Source organism: Macaca fascicularis, chromosome 20, assembly GCF_037993035.2.
Source record: "Macaca fascicularis isolate 582-1 chromosome 20, T2T-MFA8v1.1".
NCBI lineage: Eukaryota > Metazoa > Chordata > Mammalia > Primates > Cercopithecidae > Macaca > Macaca fascicularis.
In genome coordinates this window covers 62,398,935-62,420,327 of record NC_088394.1, presented here as the reverse complement: position 1 = coordinate 62,420,327, position 21,393 = coordinate 62,398,935, and the positions used below count along the sequence as shown (strand labels likewise).

Genomic DNA, 21,393 nt, shown 5'->3' with positions numbered 1-21,393 from the left:
GTCAGGCCACTGTGTTAGTCCATTCTTTTTTTTTTTTTTTTTTTTTTGCCACCCAGGCTAGAGTGCAGTGGTGTGATCTTGGTTCACTGCAACCTCTTCTTCCCGGGTTCAAGTGATTCTCCTACCTCAGCCTACTGAGTAGCTGGGATTATAGGCGTGCACCACCATGCCTGGATAATTTTTGTATTTTTAGTAGAGATAGGGTCTCACCACGTTGGCCAGGCTGGTCTCAAACTCCTGGCCTCAAGTGATCCACCCGCCTCCCAAAGTGCTGGGATTACAGGAGTGAGCCGCCGCGCTTGGCCTTTGTCCATTGTTGCATTGCTATAAAGAAATACTTGAGATTGAGTGATTTATAAAGAAAAGAGGTTTTATTGGCTCATAGTTCTGCAGGCTATACAGGAAGCACGGTGCTGGCATCTGTGCAACTGCTCGGGAGGCCTCAGGAAGCTTTTATTCATGGTGGAAGATAAAGCAGGAGAAGGCACATCACATGGCAAAAGTGTGTGTGTGGGGGGGATGCCACATACTTTTAAACAACCAGATCTCACATAAACTCAGAGTGAGAGCTCACTTATCACCAAGGGAATGTGCCAAGCCATTCATGAGGGATCCACCTCCATGATCCAAACACCTCACACCAGGCCCCACTTCCAACACTGGAGACTATATTTCAACATGAGATTTGGAAGGGTTACACATTCAAACCATATCAGGCACTGACCCCATTCATGAGGGGTCTGCCTTCATAATTTAATCCCACCCCAAAGTCCCCACTTCCAAATACCCTTGCATTGGGGATTAGGTTTCAATATACAAATTTTGGAAGGACAAAAATGTTCAGACCGTAGCACTCCTCACTAGTTGAGGGACAGTTTGTTGTTTCTGGTTTTGGTGTTATAACTTTATAAGAAACTGCCAAACTGTTTTGTAAAGTGGTTTTACCATTTTGCATTCTCATCAGCAATGTATGAGTGCTCCAGTGGCCTGCACTTGGTGTTGTCAGTTTTTTCCCCATTCTAGTAGGTATGTAGTGGCATGTCATTGTGGTTTCAATATGCATTTCCTTAATGAGTAATGATGTTGAAAATCTTATGCTTATTTGCCATCCATGGATCTTCTTTATTTATGCTTATTTTCCATCCACATATCTTCTTTAGTGAAGTGTCTGTTCAGATATTTTGCCCATTTTTAACTTGGGTTGCTTATTTTCTTACTGTTGAGTTTGAGAGTACTTTCTGTAGTCTGTATACCCTTTGTCAGGTATATGACAGTCCATGGTTTTTCTTTTTATTCTTATAAGTTTAATTTTGCTCTTTTTAGAGCAAAAGTTTCTAGTTTTAATGAAATCCAACTTACAAATTTTTTCTTTTTATGAATTAACTTCTTGATATCATCTCCAGGAACTCTGCCTAACTGTAGGTCATGAAGATTTTACCTACATTTTATTTTAAAAGTTTAAAAGTTTTTATATTTTACATTTAGGTCTATGATTCTTTTTGAATTAATTTTTTTGTATAAAATGAACATATAGGTCAAAGACTTTTTTCCTGCATATGGATGTCTAATTGTTTCAGCATTGTTTATTGAAAATTCTGTCCTTGGGCCAGGCATGGAGGTTCATGCCTGTAATCCCAGCACTTTGGGAGGCCGAGGCAGGCAGATCACGAGGTCAGGAGATTGAGACCATCCTGACTAACACGGTGAAACCCCGTCTCTACTAAAAATACAAAAAATTAGCTGGGCGGGTGGCGGGTGCCTGTAGTCCCAGCTACCTGGGAAGCTGAGGCGGGAGAATGGCCTGAACCTGGGAGGTGGAGCTTGCAGTGAGCCGAGATCACGCCACTGCACTCCAGCCTGGGCGACAGAGCGAGACTCCGTCTCAAAGGAAAAAAAAAAAAAAAGAAAACAAAAGAAAATTCTGTCCTTTCTCCATTGAATTGTTTTTTCATCTTTGTCAAAATTCAATTGATCTTATTTGCGGATCTATTTCTGAACTCTTTATTATATTCCACATAGATATATAGACAGATAGATATATAGAATGCATCTCTCCTTTTGCCAGTACCATACTGACTCGATGACTGTAGCTTTATAAGAAGTTTTGGAATCAGATAATGTGAATCCTTTAACTTTTTTCTCCTTTTCTCAAAGCTGTTTGAATCTTGTACATTCTTTGGATTTTTATATGAATGTTGGAATCAGCTTGTCAATTCATACAGCCAGTTAGGATTTTGATTGTGATTGGGTTGAATCTATAGATCAATTTGGATAGAATTTACATTTTAATAATTCTGAGACTTCCAATTCATGAACATGGTATATCTCTCCATTTAGTTATGCCTTCTTTGATTCCTTCATTAGTGTTTTGTAGTTTTCAGCATACAGGTCCTGTACTTATTTTGTTAGATTATAACTAAGAATTTCATTTTTAAAAGTTGCATCTCTCCATTTTTAACACTTTGTCTCTCTTGATCCATCACTCATATATTTGCTAGTGTGTCTTCACTTACTGTAGAATGCTTATTATAAAGGGAATTTTTAAATCTTGCAAAAGACAAAGGATTTCATAAAGTTGATAGGAGCATTATTGGAGAAATACTCAAATTTACAGAGCCAGTGACAAAGGAAGATCCAGATAAGTTGGGCAAATTAACAAAAAGAGAATTGACAAGGAATATAAAAAATGACTTGAAAGAGGGAATGATTTAAATATCAAAGGATTATGAGAAGCCTTTGGGAAAACTAATGAGCCTGGAATATTTGTATAAAAATTCTCTTTGTGTAAATCAAAGATAAAATACAAGGAAGCTACATTATGTTCCTGTATATTTATGTTGGGAAGATATCAATACTTGAATTATCCTTCCTTTATTTTAAGAGTTAGAAAATGGTTGCAGTAAAAATCAAAACTTTCTTATATAAAATATGAAACATTTAGAATAATTTTTGGTTTTATTTTAAAGTCTCAATCAACCCTTACCTTCCAGTAATTTTTAGAAAAATCATGTCACTATTTTATGTAGATTCATTTCAATTAGCCTTATAGTTCTTACTCCTCCAGTCAGTAGACACACCCTGGGTTTATCAGCTGATCCAAATGGAAGCCAGGCCTCCAGCTTCAGGAATAGCCAGATATGGAATCCCAGATTTGGTGAGCTGAGAATTTCTGTGTGATGGAAGAACTCTAAGATGACAGTGAATTAGCCCCACCTCTGGTACTCCAGCCCTGTGTAATCCCCTCCACTTGAGTGTGGCAGCATGTGGGACTCATTTATAATGAATAGAATAGAAAAGGTGACCAATGTGACAGGATGTCACTTCAGTGATTACATTAGATAAGACAGCAGTGTCCTCTTGCTAGTGGACTCTCTTTCTCTCACAGACTTTGATGAAGCAGGTGAGCATGTTGGGGAGGTCCTCAGTTCAACGGGCTGTAAGGACTGAATTCATTCAACTATGTGATCTCGGAAGTGGGTCCTTCTCTGGTCAAGGCTTGAGATAAGATTTTGTGTATGACACTTTGATTGTAGCTTTCAGAGGGGATCCTGAAGCAGAGAACCCAGCAATGTTATTCCTGGACTCCCAGCCCACAGAAACTATGAGGTGATAAATGCATGTTTTTTTAAGCTGCTAAGTTTGTGAAATTTGTTACATAGGAGTGGATAAGGAATACACCCTGCTGCATTTAGCCATTCTTACATAAACTCATCATACATACGATTCATTTAGTTCTGGCATAAACTTCTCACTAAAGACCCTGTATTAGTCTGTTCTCACACTTCTATACATAACTACTTGATACTGGCTAATTTCTGAAGAAAAGAGGTTTCATTGACTCACAGTTCCTCAGGCTGTGCAGGAAGCATGGCTGGGGAGGCCTCAGGAAGCTTACAATCATGGTGGAAGGGTGAAGCAGAAGCAAGCACCTTCTTCACATGGCAGAGCGGGAGAGCAAGAGTGAAGGGGGACGTGCTACATGCATTTAAACAACCAGATCTCCTGAGAACTCACTCACTATCATGAGAATAACAAGGGGGAAATCCACCCCCATGATCCAACTGCCTCCTACCAGGTCCCTCCCCCAACATTGGGAATTACAATTCAACATGAGATTTGGGTGGGGACACAGAGCCAAATCATATCCAAACCTTATCAGACCCACACTTATTTCCCTCCCTCCTTTTCTTCCTCCCTCTCTCCTTTCCTTCTTTCTTTTCTTCTATTAGGAAAGATTATGAAAGACTTTCAAATAGGCAAGAAAAAAAAAAAAAAAGGTTGCCTTTCATCGTCTTTGAGCTATTTTACAACTCTGTAAGTTGAAGAAAACTTAGACTAATGCAGATTATTCTTGCCCATGGGAGTACAAATGATTGTGTCCAATGACATGCAGTCTATCTTTACCCTGTAGATAGACCAGTTTTATTTCTGTATGTAAGTTGATTTCAGCATTCCTTATTGGCTTTACTGTGGGATTCTCTGAATACTCCTTGCAATGGGTTGTAACATTTGACTGCTTCTATCATAAACTAATGAGTTAAAAATAAAATCTTTGATACATATTCATTTTATATGAGTAAAGAGTTATGATTTTTACCTTAAAAAATGATCTTTTAACATTTTCTTCGTCCTTCCCTTCCTTCCTTCCTGTTAACATTGAATAATTACTATGTGCCAAATTTGGTTCTATTACCTTTTCAAGATTTATTTCTTTTGAATTTCACAAAAACTCAGAGTAGGCATTATATTACCCTATTTTATTTACAAATGAGAAAATTGTGACTCAGGGAGATTAAGAAACATAACTCTGCTTGTAGGAGAGCACTGACTCATCCAGGACTGCTGACTCTGAACCACCTGGCCTGGGACTGAGGAGTTTCCCAGGACACGGACTTTTAGTACTAAAATGAGGAGAGTCTTGGGCAAGCCAGGATGAGCCTATCACCCTGCATAGCCCAGGAAATGGACTCCACCATGTTTAGCTACAGATGTCCTGTCTTATCTCTCAAGCCCTGCCCAGTACATGCTGGTGTTTTGCTTCAGGGCTGTTGTCACCAAGTTCTTAGTGTTGTGCCTGCAAATGCCCCGGATGACTTCACTCTTCCCTATGCTTTTCAAAATATTGGCTGCTTTACGTAGTGCTCCAAGGAGGGCTCTTTTAGTTCCTGTGCAATGCCCTGTGTCTATAGGCCTTTCCTTGCTCGGCCAGCAAAAGCCAAAGGTAGAGTTTTGTTGCTTCCTTCCCTGTTAAGATTCACTTCCTGCCCAGAGTCCGATCTGAAAACAAAAGACCCTTGTTCAGCACAGCTTCCTGTGTAACAACATTAAACATCCCCTCAGCAACCATTATACAGGAATATTATAAGACAACTGTGCTTTCTATGCCCTAAGCTACAAGAGCACATTGCAAAGTTTTGTGAAGTCTTCCTAAGTGTTGGGGCATACACAGATTTCCTGAACATCCCGGATAACCCCTGGATGGACTGAGAGAAATAGGCCTCAGCTGTTTCTCTTATCTTTGAGGAAGAGAAATATTGGATATTTCCATGCATTGCAGAATTCTATGGAAGTCACTTGGCTGGAAAACCGGGTTTCCCCCATCTCATAGACTGTAACTGCTCTGATCCAGAAAGTGGCTGGAAATTTGCTGTTAAAGAACTCCAAAGGTTAACAGGATTAGACTCCCACCGACCAAGTTCAAAGAAATGCTTTCAGAAGTAAGCAAACAAACAAACAAACAAACAAACAAAATTAATCAACCCTCTAACAACATATATATTTTCTGGATTCAAGGGTGATGACTTCAAAAGCAATTCAGTTAATTCTTTTTTTTTCTTTTCTTTTCTTTTTTTTTTTTTGGCTGAGCCTCATTCTGTCACCCAGGCTGGAGTGCAGTGGTGTGATCTTGGTTCACTGCAACCTCTGCCTCTGAGGTTCAAGCGATTCTCCTGCCTCAGCCTCCCGAGTAGCTGGGATTGTAGGCAGCTGCCACCATGCCTGGCTAATTTTTGTAGTTTTGGTAGAGACAGGGTTTCACTATGTTGATCAGGCTGGTAATTCTTAAAAGTCTCTGTTGCATTAATAGTGAACTCAAAACTTTTTTAAAAAACAAACTTTTAGTGTTTAAAAAAATGACATTTGGGGATAAATTTTGCTTATCAGTTCACTGTTTTCCAGTTACAAAAAGTGCTTAGAAATCAACAGTAAGATAACATTTTTTTTCTGATTACAAAAATAATATATACTGCTTGCAGAAAATTAGGAAAACAGAATAAAGAAAAAAATAATTTTTCATAATTTCATAACCTGAAGATGGATATCTACTACAAAAAATTGAGATCTGACTGTAAATAATTCATTGAGTTTTGCTTTTAGCCTTGACCTTGAATTTAGCTCAAGATCACCACTTCCCAACATGACTTTTAACGGTTGCCCTGTAGGGTTTTGTGGATTTGCCATCATTTACCTAACCAATCTCTTATTGTTGGACATTTATATTGTTTCGAATCTTTTGCTTATAAATAACACTGAACTTACTGAGGCAGATACACCCTGTGCATCTTAGTTCCCTAGGAGGTCCTTAGCAATCCCTAGAAGGGTAATTGCACCGTGGTCTGAGGTTTTGATTGGGAACATCTGCTAGTCACCTTGAAGACAGTAGGATTTATTCGAAGGATTCTTGACCTGGGAGGCGCCTGGAACCAGGGCGCTCAGGGACTGCAGCTACGTTCCTGGCCCAGAATCAACCTTCCAGGATTGGCTTGGTGAAAGCAGGGCGGGGCCGAGCAGGAGGACTGGGCGTGGACACTGCAGCAGGGCCACCTGGTGCAGGGAGGGATGGTGTGGTGCACTGTGACCCTCATAAATCCAAAGGTCTGGCGGCCAAGGCCAGCAGCTCTCGGAGAGCTGAGATTCTTGGTGCTGGCTGGGCTGCTGGAGACAGCAGGTACCGTGTTCCTTCGGGAAGGTGGGGGCTAGGACTGTGGCTCTTTCTACCCGATCAGACCCCGGTGCGAAGAGGGAGTGTAGCAAGAGCCCAGGCAGGTTGTGGGGCCAGACCACGTTCTCTGTCAAGGTCCAGGACCCCCAGAACCTGCGGTCCGTTGATGGCCAGGATGCCCGGCAGTGGAGCTCGCAGACACTAGCCCTGGCTGAGCATTTATTGACACAGCGCACCCTCTAGTGGTCATTTCCCATGACCAACCGAACAGGCACGGATGATACTCCTTGGTTCAGCCTCTAGACCCCCAGGTCTGGGAAGTCTGTAGATTCGCATTCTCCTGGGACCCATGAGGCAATGGTTGAGGGTGGGTTACAGGATGGGAGAGTTGTCTAGGCCCAACTCTGTCCCTAACTTGCCTGTGTGGCTTTGGCCACATCTCATCCCCCTCTGGGTCTCACCTTGGCCATCTGTGAAATGAGGATGGTCATGCTAGCTTCAGAGGTTTGGCCTGGGGAAGGGGAAGGGCTCTGAGACTCTGCTCCCCTTGCCCACTTTCGGTAGGCTTGGGACCTAGCGTTGGCTGGAGCAGGCATGTGCAGTGTGGTCAGATTCCAGGGCCACTGGGTTTGGGGTATGATAAAATGTACAAATTCAGAGGCAGGCCCTCCTCCACTACAAAGATCACTCTTCCTACCTTAGGGTAAACAGGTTCCAAGCAGAGGAGGTGACCAGGGTGGCCAAGAGCTCAGAGCCAGGCCCCCTTGAAGGTTGGAGGGACAGAAATTGTCCTATCTGGAGGTGTCTTGGGGATGGGGAGGCTTCTTGGAGAAGGAAGTAGTGAACAGATTTCATGGGCTCCAGGGATTGGACAACCGTGAGTTCAGGGAGCAGGTACTTCAGACAGGTGGGAAAACAGCTCAAAAACCAGTTGGAAAGGGTAGCATTGGCAGGAATGACTGAGTAAGGAGCACTTCTCCCCGAGAAAAGCAATGAGAATACTGGCCAAAATTGTCAAAACCAACTTTTTCAGAACTCTGAAAACTAATCAAAAACTTGCAACAATCCAAGGTGTACCTATTTTTTTTTTTAACAGGTAAATATTGGTAAGAACAGTGAGCTTGATGGCATTGTCCTTTTTTTTTTTTAATAGAGACCAGGTCTCACTATGTTGCCCAGGCTGATCTCAAACTCTTATATTCAAGTAATCCTCCCTCCTCAGCCTCCTAAAGTGTTGGGATTACAGGCATGAGCCACCACATCTGGCAGAGCTTGATGGCATTTTAACTTGCCCTAGTCCCATCCCCTTCTCCTGAGACCTGTGGTAGCCTTGAAACCCAGTGGTTTCATAATCATGGTGGAAATCAGCAGCCTAAAGACAAACAGAAAGATCAGAACAGGGTTGGAGCTTCTGCAAAGTCCAATTCCCAGATAACTGTCATTATTCAACTTGTCTGGTAGTTCCCTGGAAGAGACTCCACTTGCAAGGCTGTGTTCATTTGACCTGACTTGGTGCCCATTCAATGCACACAGCCTTTTCTCTGAGGTTATTTGTTGAAAGTAATCAGTGGCAATTGTTTAACATTGCAGCTGCCTGAGGCAGTGATAATGGCTGGGGCCAATAAGAAGCTAACAAAAATTTTAAAAGGAAAAGTTGAGGAATGAGCTCTCCATAGAAGGCTTTGAAAAGCTTTGGCATATTCCTAGGAATCTACAAATGCTCCCTCTTCTGTAGGTTCCTCTGATGATGATGGTGTGTGTGCATATGTGTATGTATGTGTATTTGTGTGTGCATGTGCATGCTTGTATGCATGTTTATATGTTTGTGCATGTGTGTGTGTTTCACAAGTGCTCTATCAGCTCTAGAAATGGAAGAATCTCAAAGGTTTTCTTTCCCTTTTTTTGAGACAGGATCTCACTCTGTTACCCAGGCTGGAGTGTAGTGGTGTGTTCAGAACTCACTGAAGCCTTGACCTTGACTCCAGGCTGAAGTGATCCTCCTATCTCAGCATCCCAAGTAGCTGGGACTGCAGATGCATGCCACCATGCCTGGCTAATTAGTTTTTTTTTTTTTTGGTAGAGATAGGGTCTCCCTATGTTGCCCAGGCTGAAGATTTTTCTTTATTTAGGTATAAAAAAATACAGTACTTGTCATGCACCAGTGTGGCCAATATATAGTCATAATCTGTAGAGCAATTACTACAATTATAGAAAATAGAAGGTTACAGGAATTGTTTTTCCAACTAAAAAACCTGAAGTAATATTGTTAACCTAAATAGCAACCTGCTTATTATGCAAAAACCCTTATTCTATATATCTGTGAGAGCTAGAAACTTGTAAGTATCATTAGTAAAAAAATCATTATAAGAAACTAGTTATTGGTTAAAACAAAAAAGTCAGTGTTATCTACAATCCCTTGCAGTGTGAGGGGTTTTGCCCAGAGTGGGAACCTCAGTCCATGATGAAGGGTGAGCTGGATGTCTCCTTCCCTGCTCGTCTCTGTTGACTGATGCCACTTCTCCAAGGTGTGTTTGCAGTGAAACGTTCCAGTGGAAGATGCTCGGTTGATCACAGAGGTTGGGCAGGGCAAGGCCTTGCCTTCTGCAAGGTGTGCCTGAGGTTCGATTCCCTGAGATGTGACAACAGCGAAGTGTAAAGGCACATGGCTGGGCTCTGTCATGCAGTCATGAGTGGGTTTGGACATTGGCCAGTCTTGCTAAAGGCCACATCTTGGGTTCCTCTAAACCAAGGGATAAGGAGTAGACAGAGAAAAGAAAGAGGGCATGGATTGGCGACTAGGTGAGGCAGAGAAGGGAAGAGCTGTCTGCTCTGGGAATATCTGCCCCTTCTCAGGCAAAACTGGAGGGGTGCTGAGGAGTCTCAAAGCAAGGTCTCAGCTCTTCCAGGCCTTCTCCAGAGGGGATGGGTGTGGAGGTGGTCCTCACCCTGTGATCTGTCACTCTTGATCTCCACCGCCCCTCCAGGATGAATTCACAGTTGCTTCGAAGTTCAACAAGCCATTTCCCTGAATGTGGTTCAGTGCTCAGTACAGCTCAGCCCAGGGAGCTGAGGGACTTGGCAGGCCAGTGAGGTCACTTCAGGACCCAAGGTCAGGAGCTGCCATGGGGCCCCTTCTTCCCACTTGGCAGGCCTGGAGAGGGGCTGGGGAGAGGTGGGGCACTTGGAGTGGAGTATGAAGGAGTTGGAGCAGGGCCAGGGCTCTTGAGAGAGGGCATGATGGACGGTCACAGTCTCCCTTGGGAATGGGCTGCGGAGACTCCTGCCCCACAAGTCAAGCCGTCCAGGCCTTTGCCTCCAGGCAGATAGGGACCAGGACCTCACCAGCCTCACCACGGCATTCAGGGACCCTAGAAAAAGACCCTCCAGCAGTTGAACACAGGCTGTTTTCCTTTGCAGCCTTGGGGAGCCAGAGGAAGTCTTTGAGTTAGACGGCGGTCTGTGGGTGACAGGGTTATGTGGATGTCTGAGCCCAGACAGAACACTAGCCTGGATTTGCCAGCATTTGAGAGTAGTCATCACTGACATATGCTCGCGGATATTTCAGGAACCTGGAGTTTGCTATCCCAAGGCTGATGAGGTCTCTGGGACCCAGGAGGAAGGGGTGCTGGGCTGGGGAGTCAGTGCCATTTTTGGAGGCTGTGGTGCCTAGCGTCTGACTGGCCTGGGCTGCAGGGGGTTTGGGCCCCCAGGCCCAGAGTGGCCTCGGCCACCTAATACAGCAGCTCCTCCCTGGGGTCCGAGCCGTACAGCTCAGCCAGCATCTTAAACCTGGGTCCCCAGTCGTTAAGGAAGTCGTAATCTACGTCAGAGTCGGACGAGTCGGTGCCCAGGGAGCTGAGGGACTCGGCTATGGACTCCGAGCCCTCGTAGCCGTAGATGTGCAGCGTGTCGTAGGGGGGGCCATCGCCGTCGTGGTCCGCCTCGTCCTTCTTCACCTCGATCATGGCTGCCATCTCCCCGGGCCCCCCGTGTGCCCCCGGCGCGTGCCGCGGCGGCTTCTGCACCTGCGCGTAGAGGGATGGCCGGGCGTCCAGCGCCGGCCGCGGGGGCTTGGCCCCACCGCGGCGCACCGAGTTGAGCACCGACACGTCGTAGCTGGTGGTGTCCATCTCGCCGCCGCCTTCCTCGTCGTAGGTGACCAGCTGCTCATGGATCTCCGGCACGCTCTTGCCGTGCGCGCGGGCCTGCTTCCGGAGCCGCCGCCGCAGGAAGATGAGCAGGGCGATCACTGTGGCCAGGGAGCCGAGAGGCAGAGTCAGACAAGGCTGGGGGCCGGGGCGGCCCTCCATGTCCCCATCCCTGCCCCGCCCCCTCGACCCCATCCCCACCGCCCATCGTGCCCCCATCCCCGCTGCCCCCTCACGCCCCCATCCCGGCCGCCCCCCAACATCGCATCCTCACCGCCCCCCGCAACTCCCTCGCGTCCCCCCCTGCATTCCCATCCCTTTGGCCCCCCCTTCCCCTGCAACCCTATCCCTGGCCCCCTACTTCCCCTGAAACCCCCTCCCCACCGTTCCCCCACATACCCATCCCCGCCATTCCCCCACACCCCGTCCCCGCCGCGCCCCCGCACCCCCATCCCCACCTCCCCCGACACTCCCATCCCTGCCTTTCCCCCACACCCATGGGCAGGTGCGGATGTCCGGCCTGTGGGAATCTCTGAGGGGTGTGGCTATGTGAGGGTCTTGGATCCCTGAGGAGGGGTGGACCGTAAAGTGCAGAGAGTTTCTAAAATGAGGCTCAGGCCTTCTAGCTTTGAGTTACTGAACAAACTACTACGTACATAAGTAAAGCTGGGATGCCCTGGGAGGCAGCCCTGCCCCACAGCCTCAGTTTCCCTGTCTGTAAAACAGAAATGATGACTTCCCTGCTCTGTTTATATTTGGGAAGATGGTTGCGAGGTTAAATACAATTCTATTTGTGGTGGGGATGCCATCATCATCATTAATTATTAATAAAGGAGAAATCTCTGCTGGAGAAGCCCCAGAAGGGGAGCATATCGAGGGCGCTCTCAGGGGAGCTACAGGCAGGAGAGGCCTGGAGTCCATATTGCAGGTGCCCTGTGGCTGTATCCAGGCCTTGCCTTGAGTTCCAGGGCGATCTCCAATCACCTGAGGGCTTCCTCTGGAGGATCAGCCCCTGCCTCATCTCATGGCGAGTGAAATGCAGGATACAGTACATCACTCCTCTCCCTCCATGGGAAGAGGCTGGGGGGTGGCCCCACGCTGCCTCCCAGCACCCTTGTGGGAGGAGGCTCCAGTTCCTCATCATGGGAACATTCCACCTTCACTGGCCGCCTCCCTTCCCAGCTTCACTCCCCCTCTGCCTTAGGAGGTATCCAGGGAAATAAACCACCTCCCAAATAAACCACTTCCACCCCAATCCTCATCCCAGGGTTGCTCCCTGGGGAATCCAAACTAAGGCCTACAATGCTCCTAAAATTTCCAAGGCCCAAACAAGAAAAAAGTATCAAGTATCAAGGCCAGAGGAATTCTATAAAAAGAAAGAAAGCACGTGGAGACAATCTAAATTAGAAGTTTTTAAACTTTCCATTTTAGAACTGGATCCTTTTTCCTTTTTCAAAAATAGGTTTCATGTAAATACATGCCCAGAACAATGCCTGGCACACAGTAAATGCTGAAAACATCTAAGTGGAAGGAGTGACTGTTATGTATAAGTTATTTTAAAGTGATACTGGCCTGATGAGTGGGGGAGGAGTCCTGAGCCTGGCCCCTCCTCCTCCCTGGCTCATCCCCCACCGTGAGCACCCAGGTGGATGGAGCTCACATCCTATATCCTGCACATGAACTGGCCAAGGGCTGCATCGCAGATCGGAGGCAGGGTTGGGCCTGAACCCCTGGCCTCTACTTCTCCTGTGAAGCTTCCCCTCCCCGCAACACCTTCCATCCCCTTCCACCCACTGCCCAGCACTGACCTGTGATGGTGAGGATAGAGAGTAAGATGGCTACCACTGCCTGGATGCTCACGCCCACCTGGGCGGCCATATCCTCGCAGAAGGTGAACTCGCCCTGCTCGTTGCACTTGCACACGGCCACGGTCAGTGTGCTGGTGCCCGTGCGGCTTGGCATGCCATTGTCTGAGATGACCACGGGTAGGAAGTGGACCTTGGTATGCTCCCGGTCAAACTGCCCGTACTTGACTGTGATGTTGGCCGTGTTATCTGGAAACACCAAGGCCTCGGAGTCGGGCTTTGCCATCTGCACAGATGGGGAAACTTGGCTCCTCCAGGAAGCCTTCCCTGACTGCACCAGCCCGCGTGCTGCCTGGGCTGCTTTTCTGCCCTTTGCACCCAGCACCTCTTGTTTCAGCCATCTGAGTGCAGGCCTGTTCCTCCATAGAGGGGATATTTTGGGGCTGCTGCTTTGACCCAATCTCCGAGAATGCCTTGGTGAAAGAAGGTAAAATCCTTTGCTTTCTGTATTTGTGAGCAACTGATGCCTGTCCCCTTCCTCTTCTCTAACCCCACTCCAGTATCAGCAGGTTTTCTCTTTCAGCTCTATTAATGAATGCACTGTTTCAAGCTTTGACAAGCAATGGGGAAAAATAAAGTTTTAAAAAGTCTTTTAGCATTAGGTTAACTTCTAAGGCAGCTTCAGCTATCTCTGAAAATCCATTGTTACATTGTTGAAAACAATGGGCATGTCCCTCCGGGCACAGAGAAAATGATTACATATAGAATTGTGGGTTTCCTCGGCAGTTTGGAACTGGGAAATGCTTTTGTCCAAATATTGGCCCCGCCCACCTTCCCAGATCCAATCAGTGATTTCCTGTACCCAAGAATCCCCCAGGGAGCTTTTAAAACACGCTGATTTTCAGACCCCTATGATCACACACACATCTTATTCAGTGGTTCTGGGCAGAGGCCAGATAATCTGCCTTTTGCAGGGTCTCAGGAGGTTGTAATGTCAATGATCAGAGAAGGATCCAGGGACTCTCTGCTACAGGATTTACATAGCTACACAGGCTCCACACACTGGATTGAAAAGCCCAGGAATCCATCTTTTAGATTTTGAATGAAAGCCAACTATATTTCATTATTCATAATTACATTTCAGCATTAAGTCTATTATATTTCAAATAAACTATATGTTATTGATGCTTATGGGAGAAACTAGAGATTTTGACATGCAGGTTGTTCATGATATAAGTGAATTTGACATCAGCAGGCTTGCCTCCTATTGTATATGGGTGTCTTTGGGGTGGCACTGAATCTTTTTACTGTATTGCAGATCCCTACTCTGAGATGGGACTGAGGTGGACATTGGGGAGGGGGTGACATTTTTGCCACATTATTTAATTCTAATGACAACTGGGTGTTGAATGGTCTGTCATTGACTTGTCAACACATCAGGGCCACCTTCTCCATCCCACAGGAGTCTCCTTAAGGACTGGTCTGTGGCTGATCCCTCAAGTCTGCCTCCAACTCTCAGGGACCCCACTCCCCAATCTTCCTCAAAGGTAGCAATGGGCTGCTGCAATACAGCCATCCTCATCCACCATAGTTTTGCCCATTAGGGACAGGCAATAATTCCATCCCATGCTGGGTGAAGGATCACTCTGCTTGAACCCAAGGGGAATTTTCTCTATTTTTCTGAGGAAATTTCAGAGGCCGTGGAAGCTTGCCTACTTGTGGCTGGAATGAAGTCAACTCAGCATCATCATTCAAGTCGGCACCTGCTCCTCAGAAGCTCCGATTGGCTGCTAATGACATCACACGGCCACCCTGCTAATCGTGAGTAGTCATTGTAGCTGAATTAAAACAAAGCTCACTGTATCCTTGGGATTTAGGACTTCATATTTCCAGTTTTGACTCTTTGGGAGTGACCTCAAAGTTCCATGTTTAATTTGCAGTTTTGCTGACACAGAGAGCCTCCAGTGTGGGAGAGGACTCCTTGGCTAGTTCTTCAACAGAGCTGACTGCCTGCATCCCCACATCTGTTCTGTACTCCTTGCTGGCTCCTTGCAGGCAATGTGGACTTGGGAGTTTGGATGGAGTGTCTCTGATCATTGCACAGACCAATTGTACAATGTACGTGGCAGGAATTGTACAAAATATCTAATGATTTGAAAATCCCAGTGGGAGCCTGCCCTCAATTTGCTGGCCTGGTCTTTGACCTTGGTGCCTCAAGACTCAACCTCACCCCGACCCTGTTAGTGCCAACTGACTGCATTTGTTCTTTTTTGGAGACGAGGTCTCGCTCCATTGCCCAGGCTGGAGTGCAGTGATATGATCATAGCTCACTGCAGCCTCAAACTCCTGAGCTCAAGTGGTCTTCCTGCCTCAGCCTTCTGAGTAGCTGGCACTACACGCATGTCTGAACTGATTACTTTGATGCCTACCGTGATTATCCGTGAGGGTAAAGTTGTTCTCAGTATTCAGGGTGAATTTGAACTTTACATTTCGTGGTGTTATGTCCTTGTCTATTGCGGAGATCTGCAGGACCAGCTGGGGTGTGGAAGACAGGAGATAGTCAGTGATGGTGGTGGGGTGGTCTGAGGTTTAGCGATGGAGCCCTTGGGTTTAGACCTGACCATGGCTGTTTCCCACCTGCAACACTCACCTATTTAGTTCTTCATAAAGCCACTCTTTCTACTCCCCTGCCCTGCCAATATACTCCCCATACATTCTCTCTGAGCCTCAGTTTCTCTACCTGTACAATGGGCATAATGTTATTTTCCTCAAGGCTATTGTACAGGGGAACTCTTGCTGACTCTGTTGAGCAGTTCTGCCCCTCAGCCTGCCCCAGGGTGGTGCTGCCTTCCCCTCCCACCTGAACCAGACTCACCTGGCCATGGGCAGCATTCTCACACACTTTGGGCTGGTAGGGCTGGGCAAACTCCGGGGCATTGTCATTCTCATCCAAAACTTCAATGTGGACTTGCACAATGGATTCTTTTCCTGTGGGGGTTCCTGCAGGGGAGAAGACTGTCACCATTATGGGCTCAGCTGATGCTGGCCCTGGGGGTGGAAGATGTGTGGAAGGAGGGCTGCCCTATGGAGGCCACTTTTTGTAGGAGGAGAATGTGGAACAGAGGCCCGGGATGGTGTTCCGGAAGAAAGGAGTTTGGTGGAGGGGGAGGTGTTAAATCTTCATCCATAAGGTTTACTGAGGTATTACTTTGATTATGAGAATCAAAAAGGTAAACCACCTAAGTGCATTAAAAATATTGTAATTAAATTTCTAAAATTAAAAATTTAATTATTTGATTAAATATCTAAAACCTAATAAATTAATCATAAAAGAATTGAAAAGGTAAACAACCTAAGGAAGATTGGTCAGTAAATTAGGCCACTGGAAAAGAATGAAATATATGGCCACTGACAATGCCTATGTAAATTACATCTTAAAAATATAATTAAAAAAATTTTAAGGCCAGGTGCTGTGACTCATCCCTGTAATTTCACACTTTGAGAGGCCCAGAAGGGAGGATTGCTTGAGGCCCAGAGTTGGAGACAAGCCTGGGAAACATGGTGAGACCCCATCTCTACAAAAAACTAAGACATTTCCTGGGTGAGGTGGTGCATGCCTGTAGTCCCAGCTACTCAGGAGGCTGAGTGGGAAGGATCATTTGAACTCAGGAATTAGAGACTGCAGTGAGCTGTGATTGTGCCACTGCACTTCATCCTGGGTAACAGAGTGAGACCCTGTCTCTCCCTTAAAAAAAAAATTAGCACCATGAGAAAGTGGTTCTGGAATAAGGTTAAGTAAAAATGCGGAATATATTATCTTACACAAACATTACAATCTCATGTAAGTATAAAAATATGTATAGAAAAAACAAAAATACAAGAATGTGCTAACAGTAACTGTCTCTGCATGGTGGCATTGGTGGGAGGAGTATTTTCTTCTCTTTTTCTGTATTTTCCACATTTTAAACTATTGAAGTATAAAGATTCTATTAATGGGATTATGTGGAGGAGAAAGAAGCAAAGACTGATCTGGCCAAACATGCAGGAGTCCATTACAGTTTGGGGCAGCAGCTGTGTTGGCAGAAGTGAGTCTGGGTGGGCCTGGCAGGCTCCAGGGATCCTTGGCCTAGTGGGCTCCTGGGTAAAGTGGAGTATTAATAATTCTCCTGGAGGGTGATTGTGATTTTCTCATATAGATAAAGGATGCAAAACTCCAACTCTTGCCCCTCCCTCTGGCAAAAATTACCCAATTTCTGGAGAACCTCACAATCTCAAAGTTGGAAGCTGCTTCACATTTTGAATTCTACCTATTAACTGGTGCATAAACACCCTCTGAGGGAACATTTCCCAAACAGCCATGATACTAAGAATCATGGGACCCTTGTTAAATCCACATCTCTGGCTCACTGGACCAGAACCTGCAGGGTGGAGTAGAGCTTTATGCTTAATAGGTGCCTTGGGTGATTCTCGTCACAGACACATCTGCACAGCCCATTTCATGACAGTGCTTTTCAAACTGTGACATGCATGAGATTCTGATTCAGTGTGGGGGTGAGGCTTGAGATGCACTTCCAACAAGGTCTCAGGAGATGTTGATACTGCTGGTTCAAGGACCACACTTAGGCATGGAAGCTCTATAGCATCCCAACCAGCGGGTGCTTCAGCAGGCACTTCTAATACCCCTTGAGACCCCAAATGATTGATTATGCCAGTTGGAAGAATGAAGGAAAAGGAAAAGAACCCAGGTGCCCTGGCAGATGCGGCCACTCACCAGTGGAATCCAGTTCTTTGGCCTCCACAGTCAGGTTATACCAGGGGTAGACTTCTCTGTCCAGTTCTTTCTCATTGTAAATGTCTCCCTTTTTTGTGACTCGGAAGAACTGGCCCTTGTCACTGGTCCTGCGGATGGAGTATCTGCCCAGGGGAGAGAGTTTCATGGCTTTCTAGTGTTCTTTGCTGAGTCTACACTCCTCAGCATGATGGACAAGGCCCTTCTGCATCTGTCCCCTGCATCCCACTTCATGCCCCTCTGTCACTGCTCATTGCACTCTGATACTCAGACAAGAGTGGACCTACACAGAGAGATTCAGGATAACAAGATAATATCTTTGATCTTAGTTACATTGCCATCACTGGACTGAAGGTGGTACCTGAGACCATCAGATGCATGTTCAGAGCTGAACAGGTGACATCACACCATAGCTGGGACTTGTTTTAGTGATGAATGAAAAGATCATTGGGCAAGAGCCAGGGAGGAATACAAAAAGAGCTGGAAGAAATATGAAGTAATTACAAAGAAATTAACTTTGTGAAATAAAAAATTTAAAAAGTTATTTCAGAAATCAGGAAAAATCTATTGAAAGATTATGTTTCGTGTATATAGGAATAATAGTTGCTACCAATGAGGAAACTCCCAGAACAAACAGAGCAGAAGAAATAACAAAAAAAAAAAAAAAAAAAAAAAAAAAAAAAAAAGAAAAGAAAAGAAAAGAAAACTTTCCTGATCTGAAGAAAGTTTTGAGCCTACAGATTATAAGGTGTCATTGACATCAGGCATCATTGAAAAAAAAAACCCAATATTTAGGCATATCCTGATGACACGTACGAATTTCAAGGCTGTCTGAAGAAATTGAAAAGAGTCCAGACAGAAAGAAATAATTTCCTTATGAAGAAAGAAAAATCAGATTTGCCTCAGATGCCCCCACAAAATTAAATACTAGAATACATTGACAGTATTTTTGAAGGGAACTGTTTATAATCTGAGGATTATATGAATGCATCTAGGTGTTATTAGAAGGCAAGGTTGGGCGTGGTGGCTCACACCTATAATTTGAATGCTTTGGGAGGGGCTGAAGCTGGAGGTTTGCTTGAGGCCAGGAGTTCAAGACCAGCCCAGGTGATAGAGTGAGACCCTGTCTCACCAAAAAAAAAAACAAAACAAAACAAAACAAAACCCACAAAAAAAAAACAAACAAAAAACACACAAAAACATTAGCCTGGTGTGGTGGTGTGTGCCTGTAGTCCCAGATACTCAGAGGCCGAGGTGGGAGGGTTGCTTGAGCCTAGATGTTCAAGGCTGTAGTGAGCTATGGTTGTGCCACTGCACTCCAGCCTGGGTGACAGAGGAAGAACCTGTCCCCGCCATCCAAAAAAAGGCAAAGAACTAAGATATTTGTGTCCTGAATTCTTTTTTGAAAACTTACTGTATCTAACTAAACATCTCAATATAAGGTAAACACCTGGTATGGGAAGAATTAAAACAAACTATTGATTTGTTTATCATACATAGAAAAGCAATGGGTGTGTGTGTATGTATAATAGTTTTAACTGGAAAATATAGGTCCAAGGAAACATTTTAAATTTTGCAGATGGAAGTAAATCTCACTGGTAGAAATAAAAATGGAAGCACCTCATCCAAATACCTAGGAGAAAAAAAAAAATAAAGAAACATAGACTGTATAGCAAAGCTGGGGAAAAAGAAAAAAGCCATTAAGTTTGATAAATGAGAAATGTAAAACAAGATAAAAGCAGTAAGATCAAACATATCAATCATGATGAAAAATGTAAATAGGTTAAACACGAAGCATTTCAGTTTAGATTAAAAAGCAAAGCCAAATGCATTCTTGTTTTCAAGAGACAACTTAATGCCAAATGACCTGAAAAAGTTAAAAGTAAAAGTTGGAAAATTTGCATTAGGCGAATATGAATAACATGAAAACAGGACTAACAAATGTAACATCAGGAAACAGAATTAAAGGCAAAATATTTAAGCAGAACAAATTGGCCAATTACATTCGGATAAAAGTTACAAGCCATAATGAAGGTAAAATAGTTGCCAGCCTTTGTTAACTGAGTGGAAAAATTAAAATACATAAAGTCAAAACTTAGATATTCTAGGAAGAAGTGGACACAAATACAATTGTATCACATCACAGAACAAGCTAAAGCAAAACCAAAAAAATACCCTATGACTTATAAATGAAAATAAAGAAACCAAGTCAATCTCTTAAATAAACTCTTGGATCAAAGGAGAAACAAAAATTATAATTACAGGCTATTTAGAATAGAATGGCCATGAAAAGAGTAGTCCTAAAACTTAGGAGATGAGGCCAAAATGTAAGAACATATTTTGTCCTTAATAAGAAGACTTAATACCCTTGAAAGATTAGCTATACCAAAATTAATATATAAACACTAATGTTTATAATATACAAACATTAGAATTCTAATGTTTTAAAAAAACCTGGCTACAAAATTTTAAATTTCACAAAAGAAAAAATGAGAGTTGACAAAAAATTATGTCAAATAAAAAAGCAACAAGGGAACAACTTTTATGTATATCTAAGGTCTAGTGTAAAGCTATATGGTTTGGATCTATGTCCCCCCCACCGAATCTCATGTCGAAATGTAATTCCCAGTGTTGGAGGTGGGCCCTGGTAGGAAGTGGATAGATGGGGCAGAGTTCTCATGAATGGATTAGCACCATCCCCTAGGTTCTGTTCTCATGATAGTGAGTTATCATGAGATCAGGTTGTTGAAAAGTGTGTAACAACTCCCTTCCCACTCCTGTTCTGGCCATGTAAGACATGCCTACTTTCCCAGGATTGTAAGTTTCCTGAGGCCTCCCAAGAAGCAGAAGCCACTATACTTCCTGTATAGCCTGTGGAAATGTGAACCAATTAAACCTCTTTTCTTTATAAATTACCCAGTCTTAACTATTTCTTTATAGGAGAATGGACTTATACAAGCTAGTAGAATAAAATAGAATGGCTTTGCTATAGAACAATAGATAGGACAGAGAATTAGAAGTAGATTCAGGTATATACAGAGAACTTAGTATATAACAAAGGTGGGAAAATGATAACTTATTATTATAATATTTAGTAAATGGTGCTGGCAAAATCTGCTATTCATCTGCAATAAAATTAAATTTAATTGAATTTATACTTACTATTGCATATTATATGGCTCTAAAAAGTATCTGTTGGAACAATATCATTTTTTTTCTAAATATTGTAAAAGAGAAATTTAGTTAAGATAGAAGAGCAAATATCGATGAAATGAGCATGACATGATCCAAAAAAAATTTAAAACAATCAAACACCAAAAGCAAACAGACAACAACAAACCCACCACAAATGCATCCATATATTTGTGTGGTCATGAAAAGAAAGGAGCAATAGGACCAGGTCAGGCCACGAACATGAGTTATCTGACAGTGGGGGTTATCAATGTTTTCTTGGTAGATCTTTGTGTTGTTTCACCGTATGAAATGAACACTTCTTACTTTTGTGGTTTGGGGGAGATAGATTCAAGAATACAGTTTTAATGTCTCTGGTGTGTCATCTGATTGGTTGCTCTCTTGACTGTCAGATCTTACCACATAGGACTGGTGAGAGCTGTGGTGCAGAGAACAAGCCTTCAAGGCGGGACAGAGGACAAGTAGCTCTGGATGCCCAGGACCATGCTAGGTGGGGGAGCCTGCGCAGGTCAAGATGCC

General features: G+C 44.3%; 2 protein-coding genes across 2 annotated transcripts in view; both read right to left on the bottom strand.

Annotated features, from left to right (window-relative positions):
* Positions 1–9,038: 9,038 nt before the first annotated feature.
* Positions 9,039–10,486, bottom strand: LOC123566819 (uncharacterized). The gene has a single exon (XM_045383011.2). It carries the CDS (start codon positions 10,484–10,486, stop codon positions 9,977–9,979), a length of 510 nt encoding a protein of 169 aa, XP_045238946.2. The 3' UTR covers positions 9,039–9,976.
* CDH5 (cadherin 5) overlaps positions 9,039–21,393 on the bottom strand; it is a 38,593-nt gene continuing 26,238 nt past the window's right edge. The window contains exons 8-12 of the mRNA XM_005592138.4: positions 17,665–17,807; positions 15,769–15,893; positions 15,323–15,428; positions 12,897–13,142; positions 9,039–11,189 (exon numbers count right to left, since the gene is read on the bottom strand). Of these exons, the coding sequence (XP_005592195.1) occupies positions 10,672–11,189; positions 12,897–13,142; positions 15,323–15,428; positions 15,769–15,893; positions 17,665–17,807 (1,138 nt within the window). The 3' untranslated portion in view covers positions 9,039–10,671. The remainder of the gene's footprint in view (positions 11,190–12,896; positions 13,143–15,322; positions 15,429–15,768; positions 15,894–17,664; positions 17,808–21,393) is intronic.